General features: G+C 35.7%; 1 protein-coding gene across 4 annotated transcripts in view; it reads left to right on the forward strand.

The window, feature by feature from the left end:
* The window catches only part of LOC140884907 (DENN domain and WD repeat-containing protein SCD1), a 29426-nt gene extending 13406 nt beyond the window's left edge, over window positions 1-16020 (forward strand). For 2 of the 4 annotated variants that reach the window (XM_073291793.1, XM_073291794.1), the window contains exons 9-29: window positions 2399-2594; window positions 2701-2818; window positions 2915-2978; window positions 3068-3112; window positions 3901-3976; window positions 4065-4138; window positions 4229-4279; window positions 6296-6453; window positions 7399-7446; window positions 8445-8502; window positions 8609-8692; window positions 9573-9825; window positions 9908-10107; window positions 10349-10413; window positions 10587-10710; window positions 12313-12494; window positions 12592-12663; window positions 12747-12907; window positions 13032-13073; window positions 14297-14505; window positions 15614-16020. In XM_073291793.1, coding sequence (XP_073147894.1) covers window positions 2399-2594; window positions 2701-2818; window positions 2915-2978; window positions 3068-3112; window positions 3901-3976; window positions 4065-4138; window positions 4229-4279; window positions 6296-6453; window positions 7399-7446; window positions 8445-8502; window positions 8609-8692; window positions 9573-9825; window positions 9908-10107; window positions 10349-10413; window positions 10587-10710; window positions 12313-12494; window positions 12592-12663; window positions 12747-12907; window positions 13032-13073; window positions 14297-14505; window positions 15614-15709 — 2376 coding nt within the window. In that variant the 3' untranslated portion in view covers window positions 15710-16020. Of the gene's footprint in view, window positions 1-2398; window positions 2595-2700; window positions 2819-2914; window positions 2979-3067; window positions 3113-3900; window positions 3977-4064; window positions 4139-4228; window positions 4280-6295; window positions 6454-7398; window positions 7447-8444; window positions 8503-8608; window positions 8693-9572; window positions 9826-9907; window positions 10108-10348; window positions 10414-10586; window positions 10711-11406; window positions 12268-12312; window positions 12495-12591; window positions 12664-12746; window positions 12908-13031; window positions 13074-14296; window positions 14506-15613 lie in introns of those variants that run through there. The other 2 variants (XM_073291796.1, XM_073291795.1) reach the window with 2 other exon arrangements.
* The last annotated feature ends 4839 nt before the right edge of the window (window positions 16021-20859 follow it).

A 20859-nucleotide genomic window follows, 5' to 3' on the forward strand; every position in this document is an offset into this window, starting at 1 on the left:
TGTCATCTGCTCCCTCAATCAAATTAACTCTCTCCAAGGACTCCAACGAGACACTCAAATCTATCACTTCATCATCCCTCAAATCCCGATGAAAGTGTAAGTTCCAAGAAAGAGTATGAAAGTTGTGAGATGAGTCTGTCTGGAATAAGTAAGAGATAGGCTGACTGCGAGCCAAAGAAATATGGAACAAGGATGGATAGATTTTGTGAAAGGATGAATCCCCAACCGCCAATCCTCCCAAAACCTGATCTTATTTCCCCCTCTTATTATCGCCTTCACTAATCGAAGAAAATACGGGTATATCTTCGAAATAAATTTCCAAAGACTCTTAAAAGTCGCGCTCCTAGCTAGACCCGCATCCCAACCATTCTCAGCACAATCTTCTTCCACAAAGACTTCCACTCGCTGCAGAATCTCCACCACTATTTCCCACGTAGGCCCTATTCCTCAAGAATGTTACCAATACCCAAGCCGCCTTTTTCCTTTGGTTACAAACTTGATCCCACTTGACTAAGAAGGTGTTTGACTGAGCTTATAAGCTCCAAAATAGCTTATAAACTGCTTTCGTGCTTATAAGCTGTTAAAATTTGTTTGGTAAATTTTTTTCCAAACAACTTATAAGGAGTCAAAATAAGCTTATTGACAGCTTATAAGCTATTTTTTTTAAAAAAATCTTATTTTAACATTTTATCTTTCCAAAATATCCTTACATATTTTAATAAATCCCAATCATATCCTCCACCCATTAAATATTATTTTAAAACAATTTCCAAATAGCATAAATTATTTTAAATTTAAATATAAAATCATTTATTTTTTTGAATATAGGTTTCTTCTAAAACTCGTTACATTATCTTCATATCAATATACGCTTTTTGGTAATTTTGACAATAAAAAGATTTTATAATACCAAACATATAAACATCTTTAAGTTGTTTAAAATAAGTTTATCCAAAAGTTTTAACTGGATAAAATAAGTCCTGACAACTTATAAGCTCCTAAAACAACTTTTAAGTTCGAGAAGCTTATAAGCTATTTTTAATAAGTTTAGCCGAATACCATCTAAGTTTCAATGTTACTCCCCAGTCCCCATCAGGTCCGTCCTACAAGAAATCCCTCATAATCTTCTCCACGGCTTCCGATATCCCTCGAGGGATCTTGAATAACAACAAAAAATACAATGTTAGAGCATTTAACACTGCTGAAATAAGAGTTAATCTTCCCCTTTTTGATATAAACACTTTCTTCCAACTCGCTAGCTTTTTTGACATCTTGAATAGTACCGGCTCCCAGAAAGAGACCTTTAAAGGATTCCCACCTAATGGACCCCCAAATATGTAATGGGCCAAGACCTTGTGACACAACCAATCCCTTGTTAATCCTTCCACTTCCACCACCTCACGGTTAAGCCCCAGTAAAGGGTTTTTACCCAAATTGATCTTTAACCCTGACATCTCGCAAAAGGAATGCATAGTCTCCACCAGAAATTTTAAATGATTATTGATTATCATTATTTACAAAGAACAGCGAAGCATCTGCAAACTGAATGTGCGATATCTCGACCCTATCTCTTCTTACCTCACAACCTCGAATGAGCTCCAATGCATTCGCCTTATCGATGAGCCTTCCCATCATATCTACTACCAAATTGAACAAAAAGGGGGAGAGTGGATCATCTTTTTACCCTTGAATTTACGTCTCGGCCTTCCGTTGATGATAATCGAAAAAGACAGTCAAAAGTTAACCTTTAATCCATAATCTCCACCGATCCCCAAAACCCTTCTTCCTTAGCACAAAATCCAAGAAACTCCAATCGACATTGCCGTAAGCCTTCTGAAAATCCACCTTAAGAATCCCATCCACTCCTTTTCTTAAACCTAAATTCCTCCACTAGCTCATTTGCTACAAGACAACAATCAAGGATCTGCCTTCCTTCAATGAAGGCACTCTGAGAATTTGCTATAGTGAAAGACATTACCTTATTTAATCTTGAGGACAAAAATTTTGCAATGATCTTGTAAAGACTAGTGACCAAGCTGATAGGGCGAAAGTCTTTAACTTGAACAACTTCTTGTTTTTTTGGTATCAAACATAAGTATGTTTCATTGGTAATTGCCATTGATGATACCCCCTTCATCGAAAACCTTCTTCAAATCCCCCTTTACAATGTCCCAACATTCCTGGTTAACTGCTTTCTTTATCTCCTCTGAAAAAGGACTCTCGAGCTCCATCATAGCCCCATCAGTATTAAAAACTGCTTTCTTTTCATCTTTTTTCACTGGAACAAATTAATAATCGTAATAAGCTAGTTATAAAATTTCTATTAGTTAAATGCATTTATATTTTTTTATGGAAAAAATAAGATCCCTTAATTTTCTATTCCGTGCAATTACAACAGATTAGCCAGTTTGTAGAGTCCCAAGGTTTCTTTGACTATTTAGAGAGAGGCCTTGGTTCGGAAGCAAACGGAAACAATCTTCTTGACAAGTTGCAAGATGCTATTGGCCGAGGACAAAACCCCATGACAATTCTCCCCACACTTTTAACAGAGCCTGAGATCATAACTATTTCTGATCCTGGTGTGGCGACATCAGGTAAACTTGATGTTTCGTGAACTGGATGGTACTAGATTAGAATATATACAAAGAGGTTCCTTACATAACTTGAACTGGTTGTGGTACTATTTTCTTCTTGGTTCAGGTACCAAATATTGTCATGATAGGTTTCCTTCAAACATCCTATCAAAAGAGCTGGAAGACAAGAGGAAGCAGATACTAGCCGCAGCAAGCGGTGCTCTTGAATATAAGCATACTCCAAGGTAGATTGTATATGAATTAAGATCTCTGTTATACTTCTAACTAAATGAATTTGCCTTCTTACTGAAACTAACTCCGTTTCGTTTTATGGCATGTAGTTCACCTTCAGTTTTTGTTGGTAAAGACAATAAGCCTGAAAGCTTGAGTCCAAGGGAGAGGGCTGTGAGTATCCTAATATATCTGTATAGCAGTCAAGCGCTAACCAACGCAACAGCTATTGTTACTTTCAGATGAATTTCTATTTCTTACAGGCTGAAAGAGAGCGCATGGTTTTAGACATTAAAGTGAAGCTACAGGTGCATTGTTTTCTGTGTATACATTTTCTCAAAGATATATCATAATTTGGTGGAATATATTTTCCTGTATTCCTAGTCCTCTTGGTTTTACCAAAGATTCTCTTTGTAATTATCTTTAATGATTGCTAATTAGGTGGTGGAAAGTGGAAACTACTTTTTTCACTAACACAGTTATATACACTTATGGTTGACTATGATATAGTTGTGTAAGTTGGGCATTATTCAATGTCTAGGTTACACTGGTTGTTCACAATTCTCATATCCTGCATCCTAGCCAGACATTATGGAATTTGAATGCATCTTCTGTATTTTAAAATGCTTTATGGATTGTGCTTGGTGTGTTTGAAAATAGTACTATTCTTTGGTTGGGTGTTATAGTTTTGGCTACTTATCTTTTGCTATTTGAATTTTTGCATAGAGCGACCTATGCCAGGTTAAACAAGTATCCTTTACTTTCTAAATCCTTGGATCTGATCATTATATGCAAAACAATTTTGGCAAACAAAGTCAACATCACAATACATGTTATTTGGGTTTGCAGTATAGTTTCTGTGGTGTGATCTTCGTGTGTGATAAAGTACAAGAGGATCATAGTGTCATACCAGTTAGATGGGACTGTGACACTCTTCAAATCACCATCTTTTTAACTTCAAAATGGATGTATTTGTAACCCGATGACCTCTATGTGTGCATCTGTTTTCAATCTCTACTTTCTTTGCAAGAAATTGCCTCTGAGCAAAATATCTTTTTCTGTTTTGCGTTCTTTGGAATTTTTTTCTTCTATATAGGGATTGTGGCTCAGGCTTTTGAAATTAGGGGCTACTGATGATCCTCTTTCGTCATTTGAGTATGGAACCATCCTTGGTATGCTTTTTGTGCTCCCACTGAGTTTAAATATGTTTTCTTCAGCATCGCTGATAAATTTACTTGATCATATTTGTTACATTGTCAGCTTTAATTGAGTCCGATGCTGAGGGAATTGGTGGTAGTGGTTTTGTTGAATGTATAAGAGAGAACATTCATTCGGTATGTTTTATCTTGACAAGCACAATCAATTATTATAAGTGAATCCTCCGCATGTTGACGTTCTAACTCAAGTACTCTCAACCCCTATAGGGTTGGACCTGTCAGTTGACTGAAGAGCAGTTCATCGCAGTGAAAGAATTGGTTAGTTAAGCTTCCACATCTTGAGAAATTCACACAATGCAAACATTTAGATCTTTTAATTCTTAAAAATAATTGTAAATGACTATTTTTCGCTTCATTATACTTTATACCGCAAGGTATTTTTTTCTCATCAATCATGTTACTAGGTTTGTCGTAGTTTGGTCTTTGATGATCGCTGCACCTTCTTTACTTTTGATATTCCATCGGTGATAGAGCTTCATTTTGGCTTCGATCGTGTTATCTTCTCCGGCACGTTTGAAGACTGCCATCTTGGTGGATTGGTTCAGAGCAGGATAATACCATTGTGTGAAAATTCCTCCACATGAAACTCACCGATCTATGACATTTAAATGTTTGTCTTGGTGTTGTCCTGTTCAGATCCAGCTCTTAAAGCACAAGTTCTTTCTTTCATGGTGGTAACTTTGGTCACTTCCTTTGTCTCAACTAGGGGTGTAATCGAGTCGAGGCGAGCCGAGTAGCACACTACTCGTGCTCGAGCTCGATCGAGTAGTAAATTTCGTGCTCGAGCTCGTATATAATTCGAGTACTCGAGCTCGAAAATTTTATATATATATATATATATATATATATATGAATAAAAGATATATTAATAAATAAATAAATATAATATTATATTTATTTATATTATATTATATATATTTATGTGTTATCGAGTAGCTCGCGAGCTACTCGAACAAAGATATTTAAAGCTCGAGCTCGAGCTCGGTCAAATCGAGCACGAGTCGAGTTTTGACCGAGCTACTCACGAATTACTCGCGAGTAGCTCGGCTCGTTTGCACCCCTAGTCTCAACACAGGCTATGATCAAACCCCTCTTTGAATTTTGTATCTGTTTATGTTCTACATGTTGGGTTTTGTCTTAATCCCATCTTGCTTGAAGATTTTCATTGAAAAATAAGGTAGTGTTTGGATTTAAGGATTTTAAAAGACTAGATTGGAGAGTGGAATTGAAATTAAAGTAAAAGAATATACTTGGGCAACAGATTTCAAAATAAAATAAATCTTGAGATGTGGATTTGAAATCAAATCCACTCTAACCCTTTCCAAATGCAACCTAAAAGAAAATTATTTGAAATTGAAATTCTTTAAGTATCATTTGTATTTCTGTTTTGAAAAAAGAAAGTAAGATGATCAGTCCTATAACTGAGACTCTATCCATGGTCTCGGTTTGTAGCTTTCCGCCTCATGTGCTTGAGAGATAGTTCATACACTGGGAATTGTAAGTTTTAGTTAACTTGCTCATAAATTTGAGTCTTCTTTAAAACTTTTACAAAATACCATTTATCTAAAATCTATATTATCGATTCACACGATTATATTATCAATAAAAAAGAATTTTAAAATAAGCAATACAATTTTTTTAATATAAATAATGTTATTTTTAAATGCCAAATAAAATTCCAAATGATATTTTAAATTCTTGCCAAACAGCAAAATGAAATTCCAATTCCATAGATTTAAAATCCAAATCCAATTCCAAATCCCATTTTTTATTAATCCAAACACACTGTCAGTAATCTAAACGTATGGAAAATTGGTGAACATCAAAATGAGAGATGTGCACTGATCAGTTATGATATGCTGTAAATACGGACTCTCTAATTTAGGTGCAAATGTGCTAGCATTTTTATTTGATTGCAACTAGATGCCATCACATGTGTATGAAAACAACAGTATCAGTCAAACTGATTCTGTACTCAACTTTCCTGAAAGTAACCTGTGATTCAACCGTATGGACTGGTTGGCGACACATGTTGCACCCCTCTAAATATTTACCTCGATTCTAGTCATTTAATATGAGCGTTTTTATGGAACATGCATGTTGTATGACTTTCAACATTCTTTGTTGGTAGAAAGTGTACAAAATGCTGACTATTATCTAAGTTGGCCCAAAAATGCAAATATTAGTAATTTTAACATGTGCAACACTTTCATATTGGCTAGTGAAAAAGGGCACCTTGCTAACCTGAAAGTGATATGTTTGGCTTAATCACAGCTTAAAACAGCAATCAATCTTGCTACAGCTCGGAATGACATGGCCACTATTAGAGATGCTCTCGAAGTGTCGTCTGAGATGCATAAAAAGGATGTGAACAATGTTTCAGATTATGTTCAGAGACACCTACGGTCTCTTACAATCTGGGAGGAATTACGGTAGGCATTCTTATTTGGTATGATGCAGCTACCTCTACTGGCAAGTGCTCATAATTATCCTCAATTCCTGAAAATTATAGTGGAAATTGCTAGAAAAGCGCAAACAAATTTGCGACCTTTTTTCATTTGATTATTGGAAAATAAGTTTATAAATGATCAATGTTAATAAAAAAATAAGAAATGTGAATCAATGAAAATATTAAATAAATTCTTAAATATAACAAAAACTGGACTCATTGCCAAATTTACTACCTAATGTAGTAATATGATTACATTTGAAAATTCCTGTTGTAAATTGTAATTGAAGCCCCTTGTGAACTTTTTTGTTGTTAAAAGGACAATTATCTGTTGAGTAATAGTGAATCTTTCAAATTCTTTTAATCTATCTTTCACCATCTAAAATTGTAGGAAATTTCTGAAACCTTTGAGAACATTCCGAAAAATGGAGATTTTGCAAAAAAGAAATGTTAATTGTATTTCATTTCGGTTTGTAATGAATCCAAAATCTGGTTCCAAAATCCAAATAACTGCTGCATCATGAAAATATTAGACAAATGACGCTCTACTTAATAAGTTCACAAATATTCCTTTGGTTGACTTTGAGACGAAACTGATTGAGATCATAGCATGGCAACTTGAACTTTAATTATGATCCATGACTTTTATAGTGCACCTTAATGCTGACACTCTCCTGGTAAGGCAATGAAATTTTTGTATACTTTCTGTTTTAAAGTATTGAATTACATCCACAGATAATTAGTATTCAGTGGGAAAAGATTAATCGGTTACTGCCCACTGGATAGGTTCTGATTCAGAACAAAGAGAATTAATTCCAGTGAGAACATTAGTTCAGATCCTTGAAATACCCGTTCATTTGATATTTGGGCCAAAGATTGACTGCATATATTTTACATGGAAAGCTTTTGGTGTACGGTTTTGTTGCAGCTTTTGGGAAGGATATTTTGACTACCTGCTCGACTGCTCCTCCAGCAAGTAAGGATATCATCATTTTGATGCTCCTTTCTTGAGACGTTTCATGCAACCAAATAAGCAAGTTATTATGACCCTTATTGGCATAAAATTGTCTTTGCAATTCTGATTGGTTGTGTTCCTGGACTAAAGCTAAAAAAATGCTTGCTCAAGAGTTTTCGTTATTTGAAACTCATTTATTGAGGTGTCTCACTTTGTTTCTGCATGGTCCATGGTCTGCTGAGGAAAGTGTCTAACATCTAGTTACAAGGATCTGCTTCTTTATGAAGACGTAAGCAAGTATCAAGTAAAATACAAGCCCAATATAGACACCTCAATGCATCACTATATATTTAGGAATGAGGGAGACAGACAAAATGAAAAGCTAAAAAATGGTGCTTGTATAACACAATTTTGAAAGTTAACGTGAAAGGTAATGTTATTGATGCAGGGCATTGCATGTATACAAAGATGAAATGAAAAAAGTGATTGATTAGTTATCATCTTAAAGAATGATGATTTGACACGTAAATGATGTGGTGTTAGAAAAAATGTAGAAGAAAGAAAGGAGTGAACAATGTCAAATGCACTTGAGTGGAATAAGAGAGAAGATAAATAAAGCTCCAAGCAATCACGACCTAGCCTCCAAGCTTGCATTGGTTTCTACAATGGTAATTCTCTGTAGTTGATGAAGAACCCATAATCTAATGTGTACTGGTATCTTGCTTTAATGGTTAAGTTGGTGGCAAGTAGTGGGATTATATTAGGGGCGAAGTAGGACAAAATAATTTTTTTCTGTACCAGAGTTGCAACTTCAATCATTTATTAATTGCTTTGTGTGATATATTCACCGGTTGTAATCAATGCAGAGGACTCACACAAATTTTTTGGCATATGTTCTCCCCCCAAAAGGAAATATTGGTTGAAAAACAAGTAATGATCAAAATCAAAAGTGAAGGCATGTGCCTCACGGATTTGTTTTATTTATTTATTTATTTATTTTTCTGTTTTTGTTGTGTCAGGTCTACCAATTATGCAACATTAGTTACAGCGCAGTTAATCATTGTGGCAACACATATGGTATTTCTTCTGCCTGCTCTCTCTTGGTTTCTGACTCTATTCCCTCTCTTGAAGTTTTTGTTCTTACTCTCTTTGCTGTCAAATTCTCTTTGGTAATGTTATGAAGGCTGGTTTGGGACTTCCTGATACGGATGCTTGGTATATAATTGAGACGATTGCAGGAAAGAATAACATTGGATACAAGCACATTGTAAGTTACTTTCCCTTCCTTCTCAGATGGTCTTAGTTTGCTTGCACTCTTTGGTTCTAAAATGGATGGCTTGGACTTTGGAGTCTTTCGTTCTTTTCAAATTATGTGATTTGCAAGCTGCAACCTATAAAAATAAAAACATGTAAAATTTGGCTTGTTCGCTTCCGATTCTCATTATTTATGATGAGTTACAATATTAATTAATGATATAGATTATGTTTACAGGGTAAGACATCCTCGCAACTTAATAGTTTCATCGTTAGTTTCCTTCCATAAATACGACAAATCAGGATTTTTTCTTGGTTAGAACTACACATTCGGGATTTTTTTAGGTTTCAATCTTCTTGTAACTTGCTGAAGTTGGTCTATATTACAACTTTCAACAATATTTGGTAGTAGAAGGCTGGAAGTTGCATGAGTGGTTGATCTCATGTGATGGGCTCATGAATGTTATCCCTGCCTGGAAGACATTTGCGAGACTGGATGGTAGAAATTGCACACAAAGAGGGTTGTATAGACACCCACCAAACATTTCGTTGAGCAATTGAAATTTGCTGATTAGCCTTTAAGAACCATGGGATGGGTCTGAAATGCTCACGAGTTTTTGAAAAGCTAGAAAGGTCATATGTTGATTGTGCATTTATCATTTTGGCGCATCAGAAAAATTTTGTACTACTAGTAATCAGTGTGAAACGGCCTGCTAATAATGCAAAGCGTCTTAGCATCAAGCAGGTACACAAGTACTGCTGTCTAGATATCACTGGCAAATTTGCCTCCAATAATGGAGATTCTAAAAGTTATTCCTTTTACGTCTTTAAAAAAGTTTAGACCACTCTTTTGATAGTCTAACATTTTACTATTTCACAAATATATTTATCAGATAAAGCTCCGAGGATTCCTGTCTCATATCCGACAAGTTTGCAATGGATATTGGGGAATCTCTTCTGGAAAATTCCAATCTGCCCCTTCATATGGATTGCCTTCTCCACGTCCACAAGATGTTTCCGATACCACTCAGCAATCTTCCGAAGCTTCGGTTGTTGGAAGAAGCTGGGTCCAGAGCATGTTTAGCCGGGATAGAGCCAGTTCTTTTAGTCGTGTCCGTAAGTGGACATCTGATAGTGGCAGTATAGGTAGACATCCAGCGTCTTGAGTAGAATGTGACATTACTTGATTATATTGCAATGAGACCATTGTATACTATGCCTTTTACAGACATCAATGAGAATGGATCTCTGTACAAGCAAGATGTACATGCAGCTGGGCAGAAAAAGGTGCAAACCAACATCCGCTTGCTAAGAGGTCACACTGGAGCAGTCACTGCCTTACATTGTGTGACCAAAAGAGAAGTGTGGGATTTAGTCGGTGACAGGGAAGATGCGGGATTTTTTATTAGTGGAAGCACAGACTGCACGGTGAGATAAAATAGTATATTAGAAGTTGAGTGATGAAAATTTTATTTTTGTACCATTTATAGAGGCCATTCTATGTGGTTGTTCATTCTCTTCCGCTTTTTGTTTCCTCGAAATACACACTACCCCTTGTTTTTTGGAGACAAAAGCTTCTTTTGACCATTATGTCTACGACACTATTCTGAGCATGTGGTGTTTTTTTTTTTCTGCAAATCTAGAGGTGATTTTTTAAATGTAACCACAGGTTAAGATATGGGACCCCAGTCTTCGTGGTTCTGAACTTAGAGCAACTTTGAAGGGGCATACTAGGTAATAGCAATACCTCTTTTTTGAGTGTGTTTGTGTGGATACAAGGCATGGTCTTCTCGTGCATGCAGTTACAGAATGATCTTCGCAAAGGGCCAAAGCCGTTCTAAATACAGTTTCTACTGAAATGTTTGAGGGTTGATATTGTCATTTTCTATGTTATACTTTCTCTACAGAACTGTGCGAGCCATAAGTTCTGATAGAGGGAAGGTGGTATCTGGATCTGATGACCAGTCTGTTCTTGTGTGGGATAAACAGACAACTCAGCTTCTAGAAGAACTGAAGGGACATGATGCACAGGTATGGGAGCTCTGTTATATCGTAGTGTGTTGTGTTTCTGGGCACATGGTTGTACTAAAAAATCATTTCAATAATATGCTAAGTTGAGGATTCAAGCAATGTGCGACGGAAAAGAATTACATTGTGGAGGGTTATCAGATTGAGCTGTTAATCCTTTGAAAATAGAGAACACATGAACTCATTCAACGTCACCAAGATGGCGACATTCTGGAGATTAGCCATTTCTTATTTCTTGAAATCTAACTGCCTTTTGTCTATTGTTGATATGAGTAGGGTCATGCTTAGACTTTTGTTGTTAGCAGATCACTTGTTCGCCTATTGTAATTAATAGCTTCCCGTAATTAATATAATATTGGTTCTTATCCAAAAATAAACTGCCTTTTGTGAACACATCGTAGATCTCTGTGTACAACATTAAAATATGTGCTTAATTTTGCTTATTTTGAATTTGAATTGCGAAAGTGATGAACCCATTCAGCATTGGGTTGTGCAATGGTGAATGTATGGTTACATCGTTCCACAGTTCAATTCCCTTTAAGTCAATTTCATATTTGCCAAATATAGAGTGCATCTATTCCTGCAACATCAGTGTTTATTCTATGATTTAAGCGATTTCATAACCATGCAAGAAATTAGTTGGGTGTTGTCAAAACTGGTGTTCTAACACATAAAACATCGCCTTGAATTTGGAGGCAGGATCATATGGTTATTCACTGCCCGTTTTCTGGTTCCTTGTGGAACCTAGCTCTCAAGGAATTGGGATTATCTTGGGTAATTCCGAACTCAACAAAAGACTTACATGCTACTGATTTAGGAGGTCGGCTTGGAGAGAGAGGGAGAGTCTTTTGGTTAATAGTGGTTCATTGCGTGTGTTGGTCGTTATGGCTGGAATGGAACAGAAGAATTTTTGAAGGCAGTGAAGAAGAGGCGAAAGAACTTTGGGACAGGATCAAATTGAGAGTATCCATTTGGGCTCACAAGGGTTCAAATTTTCAATCTTTGGCGATATTAGACTTGTATAGGGATTGAAAATTGGCTTTGATTTAGATTGATAGCTGACTTTGTTTGCTTTGGAAACTAGTTTGCTTTTGTGGACCACTGGTCCACTGTTTGTATTCCAAGTAATTTCATATTATCAATAATATTATAGTTTCTTATCAAAAAAAAAAAAATAGATTTTCAGAGTCAGCGATGTTGTACATTATCTACTTGTCCCTCTTGGAGCCTCTACTTGAAATGCTATGCATTTGGGTCAAGCATTTTACTCTTACTCTTTATTTATTTATTTTCTTATGTCTTATCTAGCATTCTTTGAATACTGAATGTGAAGTATATATGATCTAATCACTGTGATCTGATATTGTATTTGTAAACTTCATGTAACTGATACCTCATGCGACTGGGTTCAGTGTTGTAACTTAATGCTGTTCATCCTTTTGTTAGGTAGCGCATTTGATGCATGAATATGTGTTAAATAAATCTTTATTTGCCTTTACTTTTGTTGAATGTTTCTGTAGTCCCATCCCATCTAATTGACAAGCATATTAGTGTGTTGATGTCTTGTTTCCTACTTTGGCTAATGCTTGACATGCTATCTTTTAGGTCAGCATTGTAAGAATGCTCTCTGGTGAGCGTGTCCTCACCGCTGCACATGATGGAACTGTGAAGATGTGGGATGTAAGGACGGATACCTGTGTGGCTACTGTAGGTCGCTGTTCAGGTGCTGTTGTCTGCATGGAATATGATGATTCCACTGGGATCTTGGCTGCTGGAGGCCGAGATACGTATGCACTTGAACTTAAAAACTTTGATAAATGCAACTTAGATATTATCACTATGGTGACCTTATCTCCTCTGACATCTTGGAACATCCATTTAAAGGGTTGCAAACATTTGGGACATTCGTGCTGGAAAGCAGATGCACAAGTTTTTAGGACATTCAAAATGGATTAGGCGAGTCGCAATTTTGTAAATAACCATTTATCGCAGCATGTTACAAGTGTGGAATCTTAGGCATGCTTTGCCTGTTCGTACAGGTCTATCAGAATGGTTGGAGACACTTTACTAACAGGTAGTGATGATTGGACTGCTCGAATCTGGTCTGTCTCTCAAGGAACATGCGATGCTGTCCTAGCCTGTCATGATGGTCCAGTTTTATGTGTTGAATATTCCGTGTCAGATAAAGGGATCGTAACAGGTTATAATAATATTTCCTTGATACTTGTGGTTTACTTTGGATGCTGTCAAGGTTGTGTTGCTTACAAATTGATTCAAGCAATGACTTTATGCACTAATTGTTTTTGACGTTTCTATATATTCAGGATCAAATGATGGGCTACTACGTTTTTGGGAAAATGATGATGGTAAGAGTTTGAGATAATAAGACTTTTTTCTGAATACCTCAATTTGCAATTTAAGTTAAAGATATTGACAAATTGCATCAAATTATTTTAGAAACTGCTAGGTTACCCCTAGAGTATTTCAGTATCGAGAGCTCGATCTCCTTTTAGTACTCAATCCTGTTCAGTCAGATCTTGTGTAAATTTGGATCATTCGCTTTTCATTTTTCAGAAGTGAAGTCCTCTCTGGGTGTACTTTCAGTATATTGCCAACATATGCTTGACATGAATAGTGCATTCTAGGCTATGTAGCGTGGACATGACCAAATTTTATTTATTTTTTTGAAGTGTCAGACACGATAAATACGCGTGTCGGACACGGAAAAAACCATGTTGTTGACTTTTTAAAGGTTTTACCAGTCGGACACGGCTCGGACGCGTTTCTGGACACGTTTGGGCTGAATTGCAAAAAAATTTAAAGTTTCAAGGGTTAAATTGAAAAACAATAAATTTCTGAGGATTAATTAATAAATAAATTAAATGAATTGGGCCTAAAAAAGCCCTGCATCAGTCATTCTTTCTTCACTCTTTCTCGTTCCCGTTTCTTTCCTGGTCTCGTTCTTTCATCATCGATGAAATATGATTTTCTATTCTAAGATTTTAAAATTTTAATACTAAAACACGGTGGTGGGTTTTAGTTGTTTTTGTTTTTGATTTTTTGCACCACTAAAACCCACCATCGGGTTTTAGTGGTCGGGCATGAAGTGGGGAGGAATTGTTGGGCAGCTGAAAACTCCTATATATATATATATATATATATATATATATATATATATAATATTTTTGTAGTTTTTAATAATCGTCGTATCCTAACCGTATCGTTTTTTATATTTTAAAAATTTTCCGTGTCGTCGTCGCCGTGTCGTATCTGCTACGATACCCGTACCCTTGCTACATAGATTCTAGGGCTACACAACTTAGCCCCAGATGTAGTAAAATACCCTTCAAAAAGTATTGTTCAAGTTTTCATGCTCTTTATAGTTCCAAGCAAATGGTTTTGCTGTTGTGGCTTGTAATTTTACCAGAAATCGAAAGTATATTGGGATTGTTTGGAATGGTTGGAATGTAAATTAATAAACACATAATTTAAACTTTTATGATATATTTCATGTTGTAGCTATCTATCTTATTATTTCAACTATCATGATACCATCATATGCCTAACACTTCATTTATGATAAACTTAGGTGGTATAAGATGTATCAAGAATGTTACTATTCATACGTCTTCCATATTATCTATCAATGCGGGCGAACACTGGTTAGGAATAGGAGCAGCTGATAATTCAATGTCTCTCTTCCATCGGCCTCAAGAGAGACTTGGTGGACTCTCTAGCTCAAGTTCAAGAATGGCTGGGTGGCAACTCTACAGGACCCCACAAAAAACAGTTGCAATGGTAAGGTTTTACCTCTATTTTCTTTATCATATTCGCAGTGAAGCCCTTGATTCTTTATTTTATGAACAAATATCGTGTTTGTTATTCTTCAAGCATCATAGATACTGTTTCCTCAATGAATTGCATGTAGACGTACACATGTTGGGTTCTATCACAATGCCCTGGGTTATGTATGGTAGCTATGTTATCATAATAGACTTTCACGGGTGACATCTTTTCAACTTTTCCTCAACAACCAGTCTAAGCCAAATCAACGTACATATTCCAAGTGTAATTGCTTTAAGCTCTGCTTTTACCCTGCTATGAGTCATTACACTTATTTTCTTTGTTTTCCTCCTGCTATAACCAAATTTCCTCGTACTCTTGTCATAATCTAATGTGACTTCTGTTTTCAGTTGAACCTGCCAGTTTATGACTGTAAAACACTTTGATTCCTCTTTGTTCTTTCTGAACTACAGTTACAAGCCATTTCCATAGAGTTTGTTGAGAGTCGTGCAAAGTGCTGTTTGCATGACTAATGTTTTAAACTAGGTTGGAAATGAATCTAGGGATACTTGAAGACTACCGGACCAAGGTGCCACACGTCATTTTGTTTAGGCTATTTTTTATTATTATTATTTTTTGGGGATAGGGAACACTTTGTTTAGACTCGACACTTCAATCTTTGATGCTAGAATTTGTTCACATTTGTGTTGTCCACTTAATTAGTACGGGCCTTTGTTCTCCTCCTCAGCAGTTCCAACTTCCGATCATTCTTCCCAAACTAAAATCATGAAATGCACAAATTTGTTGGGAAAAATAACACACCACTATCTAGCAGTCTATGTTGATCCATATTTATCATCAACTTCTGAGAATTCATCCTGTGATCATATCCAACAGTGCAGGATCCCAGATCCTCAGTTTCATATAATTTGGTCTTTATACTATTATAAAGAGTGGTTATTCGGTGGCACGCTTTTTAAACCTGGCTGTATGTAATGCCTTTCATTGAACATCAAAAGATTACTCCCAACTGCATTTTACTCCATCTTCTCTCTGTGACGCTAAAATGATATCATTTAACAGAATCTTGATGTTTTACAATTTACTCGTGATGGATTTTCAGGTTAGATGTGTTGCTTCGGATCTTGAAAGGAAGAGAATCTGTAGTGGTGGACGCAACGGGATGCTTAGGTTGTGGGATGCAACTATTAACATCTGACTTCTTCATACCCTTGTCCCATTTGATCTCTACGCTTCTTCACATCTCTGTGTACTTAGTCGGTGAAGACCATATAATGTTGCTGCTACCACTCTGTTATCCTTTGTATCTCATGTCATCTAAACTATCTATGTAACCGAGGAGGGCTTTATATATGGTAACTATGTTTGGTCACTTGGGTGTTTTCATTGTAAATTTACTCACTCTTTTTCATGTCTGAAAAATATGAACGAAAAGTCTCATTGCTACAGATGAAACCCATTTGTTGTAACGTCCCGTATTTTTAAACATTTTTAAGTAAGATGTGGAAAAGCGTGGAAATTTTTTTCAAATACAGCAGTGCAGGGCATGCATCGTATTTGCAAGTTTAACAATCCGTGATTGAAATTAAAATCTATGCAAATAACACTTAAAATATTAATGACTCTAATGTGCATAAAATATTTGAAATAAGGATGCAATCCTACAGACAATGACTGTTTTTTATACGGACATGCCAAAAACTACTACTAATAATATAGCAAACCTAAATCGATTATTAAAATCTTAGGAAACCAGGTGAACTATGAGTTTAATAAAATAAACGTAGTGCGGAAATACTTTTTAAAACATTAGAAAAACCAATCATAAACTTTCAAATGAAATAATCAACATAAAAGGTTACAACTTAAAATCATAAAACTCATCGTCACGAGACAGCCAATGAAAACACTCAAAATTAAACTTTACTCAAAACTAACTTTTAAAGGCCATGCATAAAATAATATAACAACAAAAGAACAATAAACATATGCAAAACTTCTCGCTTTAAAATCCCAGAGATTTGAACAGTTGTCTCATGCAATGTCTTCGCCTCTTGGATTATTCAGCCTTTCCACCAAAGCTTTTAAACATCTCAAATCTAACTGCATCAATCAAGTATAGTGAGTCTAAAGACTCAACAAACATATACATACATATATCGTATATGAAATAAAAACTTAATGCAATGACATAACATAAACATATCGTAAAAACTTGTCATTTAAGGGTGATGAGATATATGCATTTGTAGCAACCGTCGTTATGAGCACGTATTTTGGAAAGGTGATCCTCGGAGCTCATCCCAGGGTGTCAGTTCCACATTCTTGTGAGCACGTATTTGGAAATAATGTGGCATCGGGTTTGGACCGCAGGGAACCATAACATGGGGGGACGTCTAATTCTTTTGCCGCCGCAAGGTAGGCTAATCGTACGCAGCAAATCCTATTCGTCATAAAGATATAGAAACCAGGGAAACCCTTTCTTTCGTCCCTGCCACCATTCCCTGAATAACTATTCATACGTTGTTGAATAGAAATACGGGCTGGAGCGCAGCCATCTTATCCACTGAACTAGCTAGAAGCTATCGCTTCGGGTCGAAACATTAAAAGAAAAGGACCGGAAAATGTTCGGCCCTTTCAGGGTTTTTAAAAGAAACCCTGAGCTAAATGAGCAAGCGCTGGGATCTCTAGGTAGAGAGCCCGCCTTGAACGGGGGTTTCTTAGTCCTTTCCCGCATTGAATGATCCTCCTTTCTTGCGTAAGACATGCAATTTTAGAATTCTCGAATTTATCATCTGGTTGAATTGAAATGGAGGCAACATCTACCTACACAAGCTCGATCAGGAGAGTGACAAATGGGAAATTTATGGAAAGTTACAATCCCCACCAAAAGGTATCTGTCCTCTCATTCTTGTGAGCACGTATTTTGGAAAGGCCCTCTCGGAGCTCATCCCAGAAGTCCAAATCCTGTGATTTCCATCTCATGAGCATGCATTTTGGAAAGTCCTCCCGGAGCTCATCCCGAAAGTCTGTTTCTGTATTACCACCACAAAGTCACATACAACATCAAAATATTTTCATGCATCATTACATCATAACTTCGTCATACTTCCTCATAATAACATCGTCTTCATAAGCATTTTCTGCATAAATTTTATCATAACTTCATCATATCCATCATAAAATATTTGCATCAAAAATTTTTTATCGTTCATGAAACATACTTAAAACTATCTTAAAATCATCATGTCATCATGAACTTTGAAAATAACTTGAAACTTATCTGTCATGCTCTTCAAAATCCTTTCATACTTGAAAATCATGCGCGCTAATTAAATAAAAATGAGAACATCATCTTTACATTCATAAAATTTCATGCTTTCATAATGAATATAACTTTCGTGAGAACCTACTAGCATATAATGCATTTTATAACTAAACTGATCCACGTGAGTCGTTTTTTTCGTTCTTGACATTAAAACTTGAAATTTTTTGCGTAGAACGTCTTAAAAATACTTAAAACACCTTAAAATATCATAAACATGAATTTAGGATTAAAAAACGACGTAAAAATATTTCCGGGGCAGAACTGCCCGTGTAGGGGCACCAAAAAATGGCGCCCATGCGCTACAGTGGGCGCTGGGGAGCCCAAAAGGAGGCGCCCCTGCGTGACCCCCAGTGCGGGGGCACTACAAAAACTACGCCCCTGCATTGGTGCTGCTGCCTGCGCATGCAGGGTGCGAAAATCACTTCTTTTGCTCTTTTTCAGTCTTTTTCGATTCCAAATCAAATCTACTCACTCACCCATTGAAACTTATGATCAAACACATGAAAAACTTCAAAAACGTTGAAAAGTATTCACCCAAAACATCCATCTTCAAAAGATTTACATCTGATTTTTTCATTCAAAATACACACACCAAAATTCCAGATTCATAACTTTTTCATCAAATCTTAAAAATATTTAGACGAAACATTCACTCGTTGAAACCTTTATTTCTCACATAAAAAATCTTAAAAACTTGAAAGGATTCATTCAAGAACACCACAACTTCAAAAGCTTTAATCTAAAAATACATACATCAAGAATACTCATATTCAAACATCTTTCTCAAAATCTTCAACATCTTTCTCAAAAATCTTTAACTAAAACATCAAGAACGATTTACGTTTCACAGTTCTACATCATGCTCTTCAAAATCTCATAGAATCAATGCAATATACATAACTTACACATCAACATACATTTTTTTTTTAATCCAAATACATATATTCTCGATTGGTTTCAAAAGCATTTAAAACTTGTCTGATCGTTGTAGGTTGGAGATAACCGGTACCTTGGTAGCGATCCTAGTCTTGCACAAACTAGATTTGGAAAGTTTTCTTCTTCCTTGGTGCAGCGTTTGAACGAGAGAAGGGAGAGAGAAAAAGGGGTAGGCGACGGCTAGTGGTGAGAAAAGAAGGTTTGAGGAAAATAATTACACGCTCAAGTTATTTGTGACTAATGTGCTTGGAAATCGGCCCATTAGCTGCAAACACAGTCTTATTTTTAAAATTTACTTCCCAAATATTAAAATACTGCACCAACCTACAACTTAAAATAACATGAAATATTTTCTTAACTCGTTCGAAGGCTAGTCTCGTTCCTCAGTCTAGAATTAATCCCAACCTGGAAACATCAAAAGCTAACTTGCAACCGTTAAACATCAGATAAATTGCATAATATTAAATAATTTAACAAAACATTTAAAAATATATTTTTAACACCTAAAATCTCAACTTGAAACATAAAATCTACGCAAAATAAATAGCATGAAATCTTTTAAACCTAACTTTTAAATCATGAATATATCACATAAAATCATTTAGTTAAACACAACTTTTTAAATCATAATAAATAGAATAGAATCACTTAAAAATTTATTTAAAATTTTTTTAATACTCGTGAGTGGATAAATGGATTTTGCGGGTATTACACTTGTAGTCTCTCATTATTGCATGCCGATTTGATCTTTTTCAGGTTAGTTTATTAAGAATGAATTATTTGAACAAACGGTGGCCGCATACTTCTCCACTAGCCTCCTTTAGGGACCTAAAACCAGACCTGGCCAAGGGCCGGGTCTAACCCGAACCTGTACCAAAACCGGCCCGTTGTCAACAACCGGTGGCCGCGTACTTCTCCACTAGCCTCCTTTAGGGACCTAAAACTAGACCTGGCCAGACAACAGGTTGGTTAACCGGGTCAACGGGTTTGACCCAGAACCATGATCGGATCGGCCATTAGGCGGTCTGGTTACGGTAACGGGGCCGGTTAACCGGGTCAACGGGTTTGAGCCAAAATCGTGACCGGGCCGACCATTAGGCGGTCTAGTTACGGTTGACACAATAGGCAGTCCAACACGATTTACGGATGTCAAACCTGTTGACTCGCTAGGTTGGACGGGTTCGACCCAGCGTGTTGGCCCTATATATATATATATGGAATATGTAATGTAATGCGAGTGAATGTGGTTATGTGGTTGAATATAATGAAATGTAATATATTTTTTGTATAAGATGATGAGAGTTGAAATGTTATATATTTTTTATGAGTAAAAATTATTTGGTACACGAATTATTGATAAAATATCAAATTGATACATAAGCTATTGGAAATGATTTAATTGATATATGATCAAACTAAAAATTCAATTTTGACATTTACTTAATTGTTTTTAAGTCCAATATTGTTATTAAATTTAAATATATATATTTCACTTTTTAAATTATTTTATTGATTAAAAATAAAATTTTTAAAAAAATCTTATTTACTATACTATAATAATAAAATTGTATATCATTCATCCGAAAAAAAATATTAAACATGAAATTTGTGTGTCATGAGTGAAAAGGCACGTACATATCATTGGGAAAAAAATCAGTATCAGTAGTCTATAGATAGGCTCGTCAATTCGGGTTTGGCCCTTCGGGTCAATCCGTCCAACCATTAAAAATGATGGGTTGGGTCATGCTTTTGGCGGCCCGTCAGGAAGTAGGCATAAACGGGCTAGGCCCGTTTGGGCAAAGGGCAAAGCGGGCCTGCCCGTCATTTTTTTTTTAAAAAATATATTATAATTAATATTTTAAATATTTTATATATGATTGATAAGTTTTGAATAATTTTTATTTTGTTGAAATGTTTTATAAATGATTATAAGCACTAAATGATTTATACGATTTATTATCATTTATTTTAATTGATTAATTTTAAAAATTTATATTTTATAATGATTTATTTATTGTTAATGAGTTTTTAAATATGTATATCATTGATAATTATTTATGTATGATTTTTTTAAAAAAATTCAT

Source organism: Henckelia pumila, chromosome 2 (assembly GCF_033568475.1).
Source record: "Henckelia pumila isolate YLH828 chromosome 2, ASM3356847v2, whole genome shotgun sequence".
NCBI classification, from domain to species: domain Eukaryota; kingdom Viridiplantae; phylum Streptophyta; class Magnoliopsida; order Lamiales; family Gesneriaceae; genus Henckelia; species Henckelia pumila.